The sequence below is a fragment of the Pholcus phalangioides genome, unplaced genomic scaffold, assembly GCF_987345545.1.
Source record: "Pholcus phalangioides strain wild (caught in Gottingen) unplaced genomic scaffold, Ppha-v1.0 ptg000008l_1, whole genome shotgun sequence".
In the NCBI taxonomy this organism is placed as follows: domain Eukaryota; kingdom Metazoa; phylum Arthropoda; class Arachnida; order Araneae; family Pholcidae; genus Pholcus; species Pholcus phalangioides.
The window spans coordinates 22,634,308-22,646,643 of NW_028301601.1; the positions used below are offsets into that span (position 1 = coordinate 22,634,308).

At 40.8% G+C, this 12,336-nt stretch overlaps 1 protein-coding gene across 1 annotated transcript in view; it reads left to right on the forward strand.

The window, feature by feature from the left end:
- LOC149084012 (sushi, von Willebrand factor type A, EGF and pentraxin domain-containing protein 1-like) overlaps positions 1-12,336 on the forward strand; it is a 66,626-nt gene that overhangs the window by 15,060 nt on the left and 39,230 nt on the right. Inside the window, exons 3-6 of the mRNA XM_089234355.1 lie at positions 3,331-3,507; positions 3,627-3,785; positions 4,507-4,686; positions 4,781-4,960. Of these exons, the coding sequence (XP_089090481.1) occupies positions 3,331-3,507; positions 3,627-3,785; positions 4,507-4,686; positions 4,781-4,960 (696 nt within the window). The remainder of the gene's footprint in view (positions 1-3,330; positions 3,508-3,626; positions 3,786-4,506; positions 4,687-4,780; positions 4,961-12,336) is intronic.

The following is a 12,336-nucleotide window of genomic DNA, read 5'->3' on the forward strand; positions in this document are numbered from 1 at the left end:
GGAACATTTGCGAAGTTTTTGAGTTTTGGTCAGGGAACATTTGCGAAGTTTTTGAGTTTTGGTCAGGAGAAATTGGAAAGGTTTTGAGTTTTGGTCATGGGTATTTTTAAGTTCTCTGATCATGGGTATTTTTAAGTTCTCTGATCATGGGTATGTTTAAGTTCTCTGATCATGGGTATTTTTAAGTTCTCTGATCATGGGAATTTTTGTATTTTGGTCAGGAAAAATTAGGGAAGTTTCTGAGTTTTGGTCGGGGAATGATAAAGCAAATTTTACTGGGAACCCTGTACATACCTATGATGGGTGTAAGTCGATTTCCTACACGATGAACCGTTTGGGAGAAGAAACGAGTCGATATTGCCCTCACACCAGGATGCTGATTTCTTAGCATTTTTGGTAAACACTTCATCTAAATTTTTTATGCATGTGTGGTGTAGCAGTAGTAGGTAGGGCCTCCAAAAAATGGCTCGGGGATCCATGATGTTCTTAAGTCAGCCACCTCGTTGGGCAATTTGCCTGTTGTGGCGTTGTATTTGTACTGCCATACCTAATAACGCTATAGTTTTATTTTTTTAACAGCACCTAAATCAAAATCTGAAGTATAGATGGCAGCACTGAAATATCAAGCACAACACTAGCTACTTAGGTACACACAGACTGTTAGGTGCACTCACTTTGTCCCAGACTCTGCCGCGAAACTGGACTGGAAGAGATCTCGGCAACGGGATAAGTCCGGTGGCAGAGCCCCTAGCGTTCATTCATTCAGCACCTAAATACAAACACTCGCGTAGCAGCATATGGAGTATTTATCGTTCGAAACTTGTTTGGTGTGTGTGTTTTTCGCCCCTGCAAGTTCAGTTTCTCAATGTTTAGAGTGTGTCCTCAAACACATTTTCACTCTCTCATTTTCATACTTACAGCGATGAAATTTTATTTTTAGGGTAAATGCAATGCGCTAAATCAGATAAGATGGAAAAAAAAATAAGGGTTTACATTGAAGATTTCGAAGTTTGAACAATAATAATTATATAGATGACCCTTTTAATCAAGACGAATTGCACATAGTCGGGTAGAAAATCACAAACCATAATTTTTGATGAAAACCGCTTCATTCTACAACTTTTAGAACCCAAGATATCGCCATTGTTCTGTTAAAAGTTGTGCGTACTGTACAAGTGATCTCTGTGAAAACAAGTTTCATCCGAGACATTTTTTAGTTATTTCTCAGAGTTCTACTTATACCATAGAAAAAAAATACTGTTTTTACACCTCTTCATTTCGGTGAACATGGAGCTCGTTTTCAGTACGCACGGGAAAAAAATTGATTCTGTATTTTAATTATAAATTATATAAATATCGCAAAACGAACAGACGCATAAAATGGAGAGGCACAAATGAACTGACTGAGGTAGATCCATTTTCTCAGAGCGTACCGAGTCTTTAAGACTCCTATAAGCTTCCCTGTTCGATGCTTCTCCGTACGAGGTGGATGAATAAGAAACTTTGTGATAGCTGGGTGTGTGAGTGTACGTGTATAAGAGGCGTGTCAATAGAAGATAAAATTTACAGCCTATGCTGTACTCACAGTCAGTATATGTCAAATTTATTGAGATCATTTTAGAAAATACGAATTCGATAAGTTGTGGAAGAAATTTGGAGGGCTATGTCCGAAGGAGGTGAAGTATCAACATTCAAGAACGCATTTCACATGCAATTACAAAATCTAACTGTCAATTATCTGAGCAAACAATTGACAATTTAAAAAATTATATTAAAGGAAGTAATTAAAACCCATAAAAAAAGTGGTCCACATCATTATAAATGATACAATAATGTAACTGTATATTAACTGATATAACATTGTATCTGATTTCATTTGCATTAATGACAAATATGTTGGGGCTTCATGTTTCACTTGGCTCTTTTTTAAAGAACTTTTCAACAACTGAATTGGACTTTTCCGTCCAATAGAAATCTATATTAAATTTTATAACATTATTTTTTATAGTTTGAGGTTCCCGAAGACTGAAGAAAAAAATTGTATTAATTGAGATATTTCAGTGCATCCGGTTTTCTTGTAAATGGGCTCAACATTGTTGAATATTATAAAAATGGCGGATTTTAAAAAATATTTGCACAAAAAAATTCGTTTCAGAAGATATGACAAAAAAAAATATTGTTCAAATGAGCACATAAAATCAGAAAGTATTAGTAAAGTCCGTAGTCGGCAATAGACGTCTCTAGTGTAACAAAAACTAAATTTATATTGAAATCCATATTTCAATGGTTCGAGTCCCCCGAGAACAAATTCAAAAAATACATGTTAACCGATATTCGACTGTGACAAATTTCATTATAATTGAGCTCAATTGTGATCATTTTTTTTGAAACAATAACTTATAGCATAAAAGATAAGCGTATTGTCAAAATATGCTTGATTTCAGAAATTTTATTGTATTAAGTCAACAGCAGATGGGGTGCTAATGAAGACATTTTTCCGCACTCTAATCAGAACTCAAATTGTTGGAGATGTTTAGATACCCTGATTACAACTTTCTCGCAAAGTTCAATCACAACTGACTTTTCATCGAGTCTCTCTCTCTCTATCCTGGAATCTGGCATCCCGCTTGTGATCGCCTCATACTTATAGCTTCGGTTGAAACTTCGAGAAAAAGAACATTCCACAAATTTCTATTTCATAGTACCAGGTTTGTGGCGCCACTACCTGGATGGGCGTAACCTTCTGTCCAACCCTCCACCAATTCTTCGCTAATCGCATTCCTTTGCGCAACACCAAAACCGGTATCAACAGATTTTGATATTTCTGAGAGGCATTGAAAAATTTCGCGCCATCTATCATCTATAGGTAGTAACAGTATTTTTAATGACATTTTCTATTATAGAGCATGGCTTTCACTGGTTTTTTTTTTTTTTTCAAATCAATGAAGTGACCCGCACTCTCCTACCTTGACTTGCCCTTACGGCAAAAGGAAGTAATTTCAAAATCGGCTTACGAAATATCAACGTGTTGAATTGCTTATTTTACATATTTGCCCTGGCCAAGTTCCTCCATCACGTTCGCTGTTAAAGGGGCTCCACAAAGGGAGAAGGGGAACTTGTAGAGCTCTAGCCTGACAACTTATTCGTATTATTATTATTATTATTTACTACAAAATAGATAAAGCGGGCTCATCAAAACTGCGAACTACTTCGGGAAGAGGGGGGGGAGGGTCTTTGAAGTTTCTCAATATCCTTTCGGAATCAAAAATATTCAAGTCATGTTTAGTTTCTAAATTATGGTTACTGTTGTTTCTCATTCTGTTCGCATAGATCTGCACATCGGAAGTTACCTGCCGCAAGAGCACCAGTCATGCAACAAACTCTGCGTGCAGGGTGAGAACTGCTGCGACGTGAAGGCCGTTTGCACTTGCGGCACCCACACCGGTCATTACGCCTGTTTGTGCAATGAAGGGTACTATGGCACTGGATTGGCTGGAGATTGTCACCGTGAGTTATTTTATTTCTTGTTATCGATACTTGTTCGTACGCCATCTACGTGTGTTAATCCTTCTGATCATTCAAACTGCATTGCTATTTCTAACGGTAGAAATAATTTCTCTGTACAGCCTGTCCGGCTGGGACTTACAAGCCAACGAGTAGTCCCGGGGATGAGTCTTCGTGCCTGCCATGCCCGGACATCAACCAGGTCTCGTACCCGGCCAGCACGAGCGCTGACCAGTGTCGCTGCAAGACAGGATTCCAGAGGAGAGCCGAAAAATGCGTAGGTATGACCAGAGTTTTTGAAGCGAATATGAAAAGTGGAAATTTGTTTGGGTTACATAGGGGTTTTTACTTATAGGTGCTTACCTGGAAAACATGTTTTACTCTTATGGGCATGATCTAGGCTTTTTTTAAGGAATTCTGTGGTGATTTGATAATATCTTTGGCGCATATAGCAACCACCACTACTCCTACTTAATCTCGTGCACATTCCTCTGCAGAATTTCTAACAAATCGGTACATGCTGAAAGTGGCTCCAAACGTATTTATGTTGTCAACGTCGTGCTTGTTTCGTTTCTGCTGGTGCTGCAGTCTGTCTTCCATATTTTGAAGTGGAAGTGACGAAAAACCATCGCCAAATGTCAAATCACCATCAGTCAGTTCTGTTATTTGAACACAGCTGAACAGTTTCAGGCGGATCGTTCACTTCGCGTGAAGTGAAGTCGTTCGTATTAGCGGATGAATGATCCCAACACACCGAAAGCAAATGAAAGGTATCAGTTGAAAACACTGAGCTATAAGTGAACTTACTTTACTTATAGCTCAGTGGTTGAAAATAATATTGCGTGAAAGTCTGCAGACGATGAAGGGCAGCTTGTAGTTGCATCTAGGTACTAAGGTACTAGTACAGTTGTTTGCCTAGTTTAGTTTTTTTTCTTTTTCAACTACCTTTCGAATATGAACGTTTCTAATTTATCCTTTTCTTCTGAACCAAAAAAAAAACAGCATTGGAATGTCCAGTTTTGTATCCACCGGAGCACGGGTATTTCGTGAACGAAGACTGCAAGAACGTATTCAACGGTGCATGCGGCATAAGGTGCGAGTCTGGATACACTCTTAGAGGCAGCAGCATACGCATATGCATCGAAAACGGGACTTGGAGTGGTGACGAGACTAGATGTGAAAGTAATTTCTTTTTTTTTTTTACGGTACTTAGTACAGTATGTCGTTTCGTTCTAATATCGTAAGTGTAATTTTTGTTTTGCTTCTCTCTCTACAGTGAGGACTTGTCCAGGTTTGAATCCACCAAGATATGGAACTGTCAATTGTTCGACGGAGAACAATGTTTTCGAGACAGAGTGTCAATTCAAATGCGACCCGGGTTACTATCTCATCGGTTCCAAGAAGAGGACGTGCTTGTCCATATCTCTGTGGGATGGCCTGCCAGCTCTTTGCCGTCGTGAGTATCCTTGTGAAAATTTATGGATATCTATATTGAAAATTTATAAAAGTTATCAAAGTGAAGGAAGTGCTCGGGAGGGGGGGGGGGGGGGAGAGACATTTTTATTCCATCATGGCTGTAACTTTCAGTCGATTCGCCATAAAGTCATGCACTTTCTGATATGTACTGGTTTCAAATCTTTTTTTTTTTCCTTCTGGGGATGGGGTTACGTTTCTTCCTGCAAAATAACACTATATATAATCACACACGGATCGGGGGGGGGGGGGAGAGTTAGAACTCCAACGCCCTCCCCCCTTTGTGTACACCAATGCTTAAGAGCATTCTGGGTCCTCGGTCAAAGTGATTGTTCTGAGGTCGCCTACTGAGTTAGAAAAAAAATGTCTGCCTATATATACAGGGCGTTCATAATTAAAAGACCCAATTTTAAAGTAGCCTACAGGCGAGTAGTAATCAAACCAGTGATCAGAGAATTGTTAAATTTTGTGGAGGACTTCATAAAGTGACGGGAATTCGTTTCAGGGGGGAAAATAGTTGCACATGTCACCACCAGAGGGCGTTTCACTTTGAACACCTGTAGTAAACATGTAAATTTATGTAATATCCCACAGCAGCTGTTATAAAACTTAAAAACTGAGATGTTGTTTCAGTGTTTCAATGTGTTGTTTCAATGTGTTTGCTGCTCACAATAACTAGAGGTGCTCCGTGGACCACAGATTAAGAAACGCTGCTATAGGTGGAAGAGGGCAGAACTTCAAATTCTCGTGGTAGCACTAGTGCCGGGCGTGTAGCACAGGCGTTGGATAGGCGACGTTCAACTCTTCATAAGATCATGCGGAATATTATCCGTACAAACTCTCACTTGTACAGCGGTTGCTTCCACATGATTATGACGCTCCACTCCGGTACTCACTGCAGTTTTTAGCTCGCGGTCAATTCAGAATGGCCTTGGAATACCCTCTATACAGGCAAAGCGCATTTTCACTTGGATGGTGCAGTCAATACTCACAACTGCCGAATTTGGGAACCAGAAAATCCGCACGCTATCTTTGAGGTTCCGTTGTATTACCAAAAGTGACGGTATGGTGTGGATTTACTGCATCATTTACTCTCGGTCGGTCCCTACTTCTACGAGGAGTTACATTCTACAGGTCCAGTGACATGTTCGATCACCGGGAAGCGATATGCATTGATGTTACAGAAGGAAATTGTTCCTGCTCTGCAAGCACGTCACTGCCTCACAGACACAATCTTTATGCAAGACGAAGCTCCTCCTCACAATGCAGTGTGTGTTAAGAACGTTTTTAAAACACATTTTACAGAAGAACGTGTTATCAACTGGCACTTCCCTAATGCTAATCTATGGCCTCCCTGATCCCCGGACCTTAATCCATGCGGTTTTTGGCTATGGGGGCATTTGAAACGTCTAGTAAGTCGTGACAATTCAAGAATTTTACTGACCTTAAAGGCAGCATTTCACGCCACGTGCTGAACATTTCACCGCATACACTTCGGTCAGTTGTGAAACATGCCATCTTGCGATTTCATATGGTACCTGAAAATGATGGCCATCATGTGGAACATGTTTTGTTACAGTAAAAGTACAGTTTACTTGCAAAAGTGTTTAACAATTGTTAAAATTGTAAACGTTTTCCTGAATGCGTCATTTCTTAATAAAACGCCCTCTGGTGACGACATGTGCAACTAATGTTTCCCCCCGAAACAAATCACTTCATGAAGTCCACAAAATTTCACAATTTTCTGATGACTGGTTTAACCTGTAGGCTACTTTAAAATAGGGTCTTTTAATTATGGACACCTTGTACTAATTCACATACCCACTTTCAAATTTTAACTAGATCTCATTTTCATGAGGTGTCCCTGGCGTTGCCCGGGTGGTCTCATGCGTTAAGACGGCACTGCCACTTGCAAATGCAGAAATCGAGTCCCGCGCATTGGAGTCCTCGATTTTGATCAAACGTACGTACTATTTCTGAAAATTTTTTGCCCTTGCGGAAGCCTTGCTACAATTCCCATTCTCTATACAGGGAACTTTTGAAGAAATATCTGCTTTCTAGGAAACTATTGGAATAATATCCGTATTTTCTAATTTGATTCTTAGGTAATTACCCAAATAATTCTAATTTAGTGTTTACCGCTTTTTCCTGTGGGTCCTTGAGCTTTCATGAAAAAACAACTAACCAATTATTATTTTACAATTATATTCTGAACATTATTCTGCAGAAGGGCGTGTGTGTGTGACATTCATGTTATTCGCACAGGGTTCCGGGGCCATCATGTTATTGGCTCATAGGGGTCCGTTGAATACAACGGCTAAAGAACCTCTGGTCTTAGGTAGGGTTGCCAGATTCAAAAACTGAGAAAGGAGGACGCTTGCATACGCACCTTAGATAACGTCACTTTTCCCAATTTCTAAAACAGATGGTGACAAAAAATCGCCCGCCACCACAATAATCTTTCCCAACCAAAACAGAACCGCTGAAAAAAGCAAAAATAGAACAATTCTTAAAAATCCGTCTCCCCCTCGCTTATAATGAATTGCTCAGTCTGGTCAGTTTTATTACTTTGCCTGTTGCAAGGTGAGAGGTTTTCTTTCTCTACCCTCAGAAGGTTTTTTCTTTTGGGAGCCTTGCTTTTTTTCCAGACGTGTTTTCACCATAGAAATCAGCATTGAGTGTTGTTTGTATCCAATTTTCTTATTTCTGAATGGAAGCGTTAACCCCCCCCCCTCCCCGCTGGAGCATACGGCAGTAGCTATTCGAGAGCAAACAATTGTTTCTTGCAGGGCCTTAGCGTGCCTTTCATGGCCCCGGGGCATACTTTTTTCTTGGGGGGGGGGGGGGGCTTGAAAGGGTTATGCTAAAAGAAAGGAGGGTTTGAAGGGGCCAGCGTTTGAAGGCCCCCATTTGGCTCGGCTCCCCGGGGTATTGCTCCGGTCGTCGAATGCCCCGGGGAGCCGAGTGTGTGTCCGGTGGTGTCCTGCAGGGAGGTCCTGCTTGGGTTCTTGTATTCTGGGAATTTCGATTGGTCAAATCGTGAAGAAATGTGTGTGTATGGGGGAGGGGGGGGGGAACAAGAGATGAGATGAGTTGTTGATTTGTTGCAGAGATGAGATGCTTGAGAGTGAAAAAATAATTTTCTTAGGAAAAAACAAAAATTATCTCAGAAATCTGAAAAAGAAGACAAAAGGGTGAATTTTCTAAAACGTAGGAGGACGCTTCAAATGACATCAAAAGGAGGACATCTGATACCCTAGTCTAGGGGTACCTCAATTAAGGAACTAACAACTCACGGATTTAAAAAATATTTCTGTCAGTGTCATCATCTGGAGTACGCTCGAGATTCTTACCATCACGTATTCAGATTAAAACCGAGCCTCATCCGGGTAGGCCCATTCGTTAAGACGGCACTGGTCTTGAATTAACGGACCTTTGAATTTCCTCCAAAGACTTTGGTAGCAACTCAATGAACGAAGATGAATCAGAATTAAAGATAACTTATCACACGAGTTACAGTCATTGTGATTTGCTGGCCGTGATTCTCCACCGCTGTGACGAACGAGACTCCCACGTGACTGTAACAAAAAAATCAACCAGGTAGCCATCTGGATATTTTCTAAAACATAATGATTCACTAAAATCAACACAATCCCATATTGATTCCTTAATCTGAGCTACCCACCTGAAGGGGGGGGAGTGATACATCAAGCTTTTACTCCATTCCTATTTTAAAAACCAGATCTTTCGTTACCTTACGGTTCCGGGACTTGGAAGCAAACAGATGTAAGAAGAGAGGAAAAGAAATACAAAAAAAAAAGTAAAAACAAGACCCTAAAAACTGTTTTTCCTTGTAAAAACTGTTCATAAATCACACAGAACGAGATTATTTTTCTTCCCCCTGGAGTCCACTACCTCATCTTTTTTGCTTGCTCCACTCTACACATCCCCCCCCCCCCTCCTTGTAGGAAACCGTGGCGTAGGAACATGGGTTAAAATAGAAAAATTATAAAAGAGGGAGGGGGAAGATGGAGCAGCAAAAATAAGAAAAGTCGGCTTCTTGTGTTTGTAATGTTTTTGGAAAGTGTAACTTCAAGCCGACCCCAAGGTTGCCACCGAGTTCGCCTGTCTGAAATCGCTGCTGTATCTGCAGTTTCGCGAAATTTGTTTGTTTTCTTTCTTTTTTTTCCTTTCTTTCTTTCTTTCTATATATCGCTTACTTTCCCTCACTCCCTCACATGCTAGACTAGACCGCGACAGTGGCGTAGACTTGCAAAAGCAATCGGAGGAAAAGGATTCAAGCCGGTACATAAGTAAGACAGATCAAGGAACTTCTCGGTGTGAGTTACTTTCCAGTACTAGTAGCAGTCGTAGTAGTAGAGACGAGGTTGGGCAAAGCGGGCCTTAGTGGGCTATAGCCCAGGGTGACAAGTGCAGACGAGTGGCAAATTTGAGTGGCAAGAAAATCAGTAGAATGGGAAAAGAGCGGTGAAATTTGTACAAGCCTCAATTAATCCGTCTGTGCCCAAACAGCAAGAGACTAAGTCAGCGAGTGACTAAAGATCACTTCACGATCATGTGAGGGAGCAAAAGAGTGACTTAGAGCGTGAGCTCGCATGTTAATGGCCAAACGAGTGATCTGCAGTGCGAAGGACCAGTTCAGTGAGTGACCTAGAGTGTGCAAAGCACGTGAGTGAGCAAAAGAGTGATTTGGAGCTTGAGCAAGCACGTGATTGACCAAAAGAGAGACAGAGACAGGAGCGTATTTATAGCGGCAAGGACCAAGTGGGCTATATTCCAGGGCGACAAATTAGAGCTAAAAAAATTGACTACAATGGAAGAATTACGGCAAAATTCACGTACTCCATAGGCGGCATAAGCCTAAATCTGCCTCTGCGGTTGGGTACTTTTAGCCTCACACATCTTAATATCATCATCATCATCTGAGTAGAAAAACACACAATGGCTGCTATCTGTTGTTTCAAGAGCATCGTGGGCCCTTGCAAAAGTTATGTTTAGGCGATCGCTATGTATGGCTGGAATAGCAGCCTTCCAGTTTGCATATTTAATTTCGAAAATTATAGTGCCCGATCTGACAATCATGAGGCTCTCCTATGCACCTAATACCCCCATGCATTGAAAAGGTTCACCGGCATGTCGGCTGCTACATCTTCGAATGCAACCAGGATCTGATTCCCGTACGGGAAACGGCCGTATTCGCCGACAGAGTTTAACTGCAATCGCAGGTGAAAGGATTGAAGATCGAAACGGATTGGTTAAATTCGGGATTTTAACCAATCCTTGTCGATCTCTAATCCTTTAAACCTGCGACTGCAGTTAAACTTTGTCGCTGAATACGGCCGTGAGTAGCGAAAAACCAAAACTATCCCGAGAGGAAAAACAAACCTTCTGAGGGGGCAGACCTTAACAAGGCTATGGAAGCTTTCAGAAATGGCAATAAATGTAACAAAAGATCAGGTTCTTTGCTAAGGGAAACTTCTTGCCATGTTCCAGACGAAGCAATAAAACCGACCAGAGATACAGTGGGAACAATGCATTTTTAGCGCAGGAAGACTGATCGTTGTTTGATCTCTGTTTTTTTGCTTTTTTTAGTGGTTCTGTTTTAATTGGGAAAATTATTGCGGTTAAGGTTTTTTTGTCAGTATAGTGGTGCTCTCTGTGGGGTAAATGGGGAAAACTGACGTCATAAAGGATGTGCGTGCAGGCGTCTTCCTTTCTCTGAATCCATTAACCCTTACTCGAAGACCCAAAAAAAAAAAAAAATAGGAAAAGCAGTTTTATTTTGATTGGAAAACAATAGAGTCAAGGACAGTGATACCATCTGTCGTGAGCAGGGGTAAATTATTCCCCACTAAGGCGACACAAACTTGCGTCCTCACTTTGGAATTTCCGAACCTAGTAACCCTATCGTCTTCTTTTATTTTTATCCCTTGTTTTGCAAAAGAAAAGAGGTGATTCTATAAATAGTCCATTTTTTAGTTTAATGAATCTCAAAAAAAAAAAATACACTGCATTTCTTTTTCAATCATCGACTGATTTCGCAGATCCTCTGAAAAAAAACCATGATATGGATTCGATTACAACTTATGCAATGTATTGATATATCAATACTTAAAAAAAAAACATTTTGTGCTCAAAGAATATTCATGCAATCAAGGAAACATATTTTCTGGATATTATGCTGAGGTGAAATAGGAAAGAAAAGTCATCTTGTCTCCACCGTGACTCGAACCCAAGCCCTCCTGCATGTCGAGAAAGCATGATACCATCTACATCACTGGAGACACGACCCTTCTTTTCGAGTTCACCTCCATAATATCCAGAAAATATCTGTTTTATTCGTATTGATATCTTGCGCTGAGGAATAAAAGCCATTCTATCTCTCATTCATGCAATCGTTTATCGATGAACGACGATCAGCAATTATGTCTAGCATTTTAGGGATTTTAGCGGGAGCAGCATAAGCGAGGGTGTAAGGGGTGCGGTGCACCCATTGGCAGGATGGAAGGAGGGGTTTGGCAGCTTAAACTTACGTTGGACATCAATTTTTTTATTTTAAATTCCCAATATAGTGAAAATTCACCTGACATCACCTTTTTGAGTCATAGTCTGACGACGAAATTGTTGAGAAAACTTGAGGGAATAGTCAAGGCCTGGGACCGTACCCCTTGCGGTACACGGGGTGCCAAATCTAAGTTGAAAGCAGTGGGGAAAGCTTTGCCGACCAAAAACACGCGATCCGGGGCGTCAAAAATAGGTCCGCACGAGTAGAGATATTTTACCGAGCCACCCTTGACTTGAGTTGAGCTCCCATGTTCCGGCGCTTAAAAGATGGACCTCCGCGTGGGATGGGTGCTCTTTTCTGTTCTTTTCTTCGCATTTTTTTTTTTTTTTAATTAGCTGTTCTGGTTCACGAGATTCTCTTATCCAGAGCCCTTACCCAACACCTTCTACAACAGAAAGTCCCCGCGCGAAGCTTTGACATTATTGAAGTCATCCATTTCACCTGTAGCCATTGGATCCAGCAGTCGCTTTGCCATGTATGCGAAATCTTTAATGACTATAGGTAAAATTAAGACGCCTTTATATACTGTATTAAGGAGTTCTAATTTTACCTAGAACCCCTTAATACAGGGATGTATTAACGGGTACACAGTATATGAAGGCGTCTTAGGTAAAATGGGTGACTTCGGTGACGTCACGAGCTTCGCGCGTAGACTTTCTGCTATACAGAAGGTGTTGCCCTACCCCATCCAAGAGCGAGACCCTTTCTACTTATAGAACTGAATTCAATCAAAACTAAATTTATAATAATTAAAAATTTTATAAATAAAATCG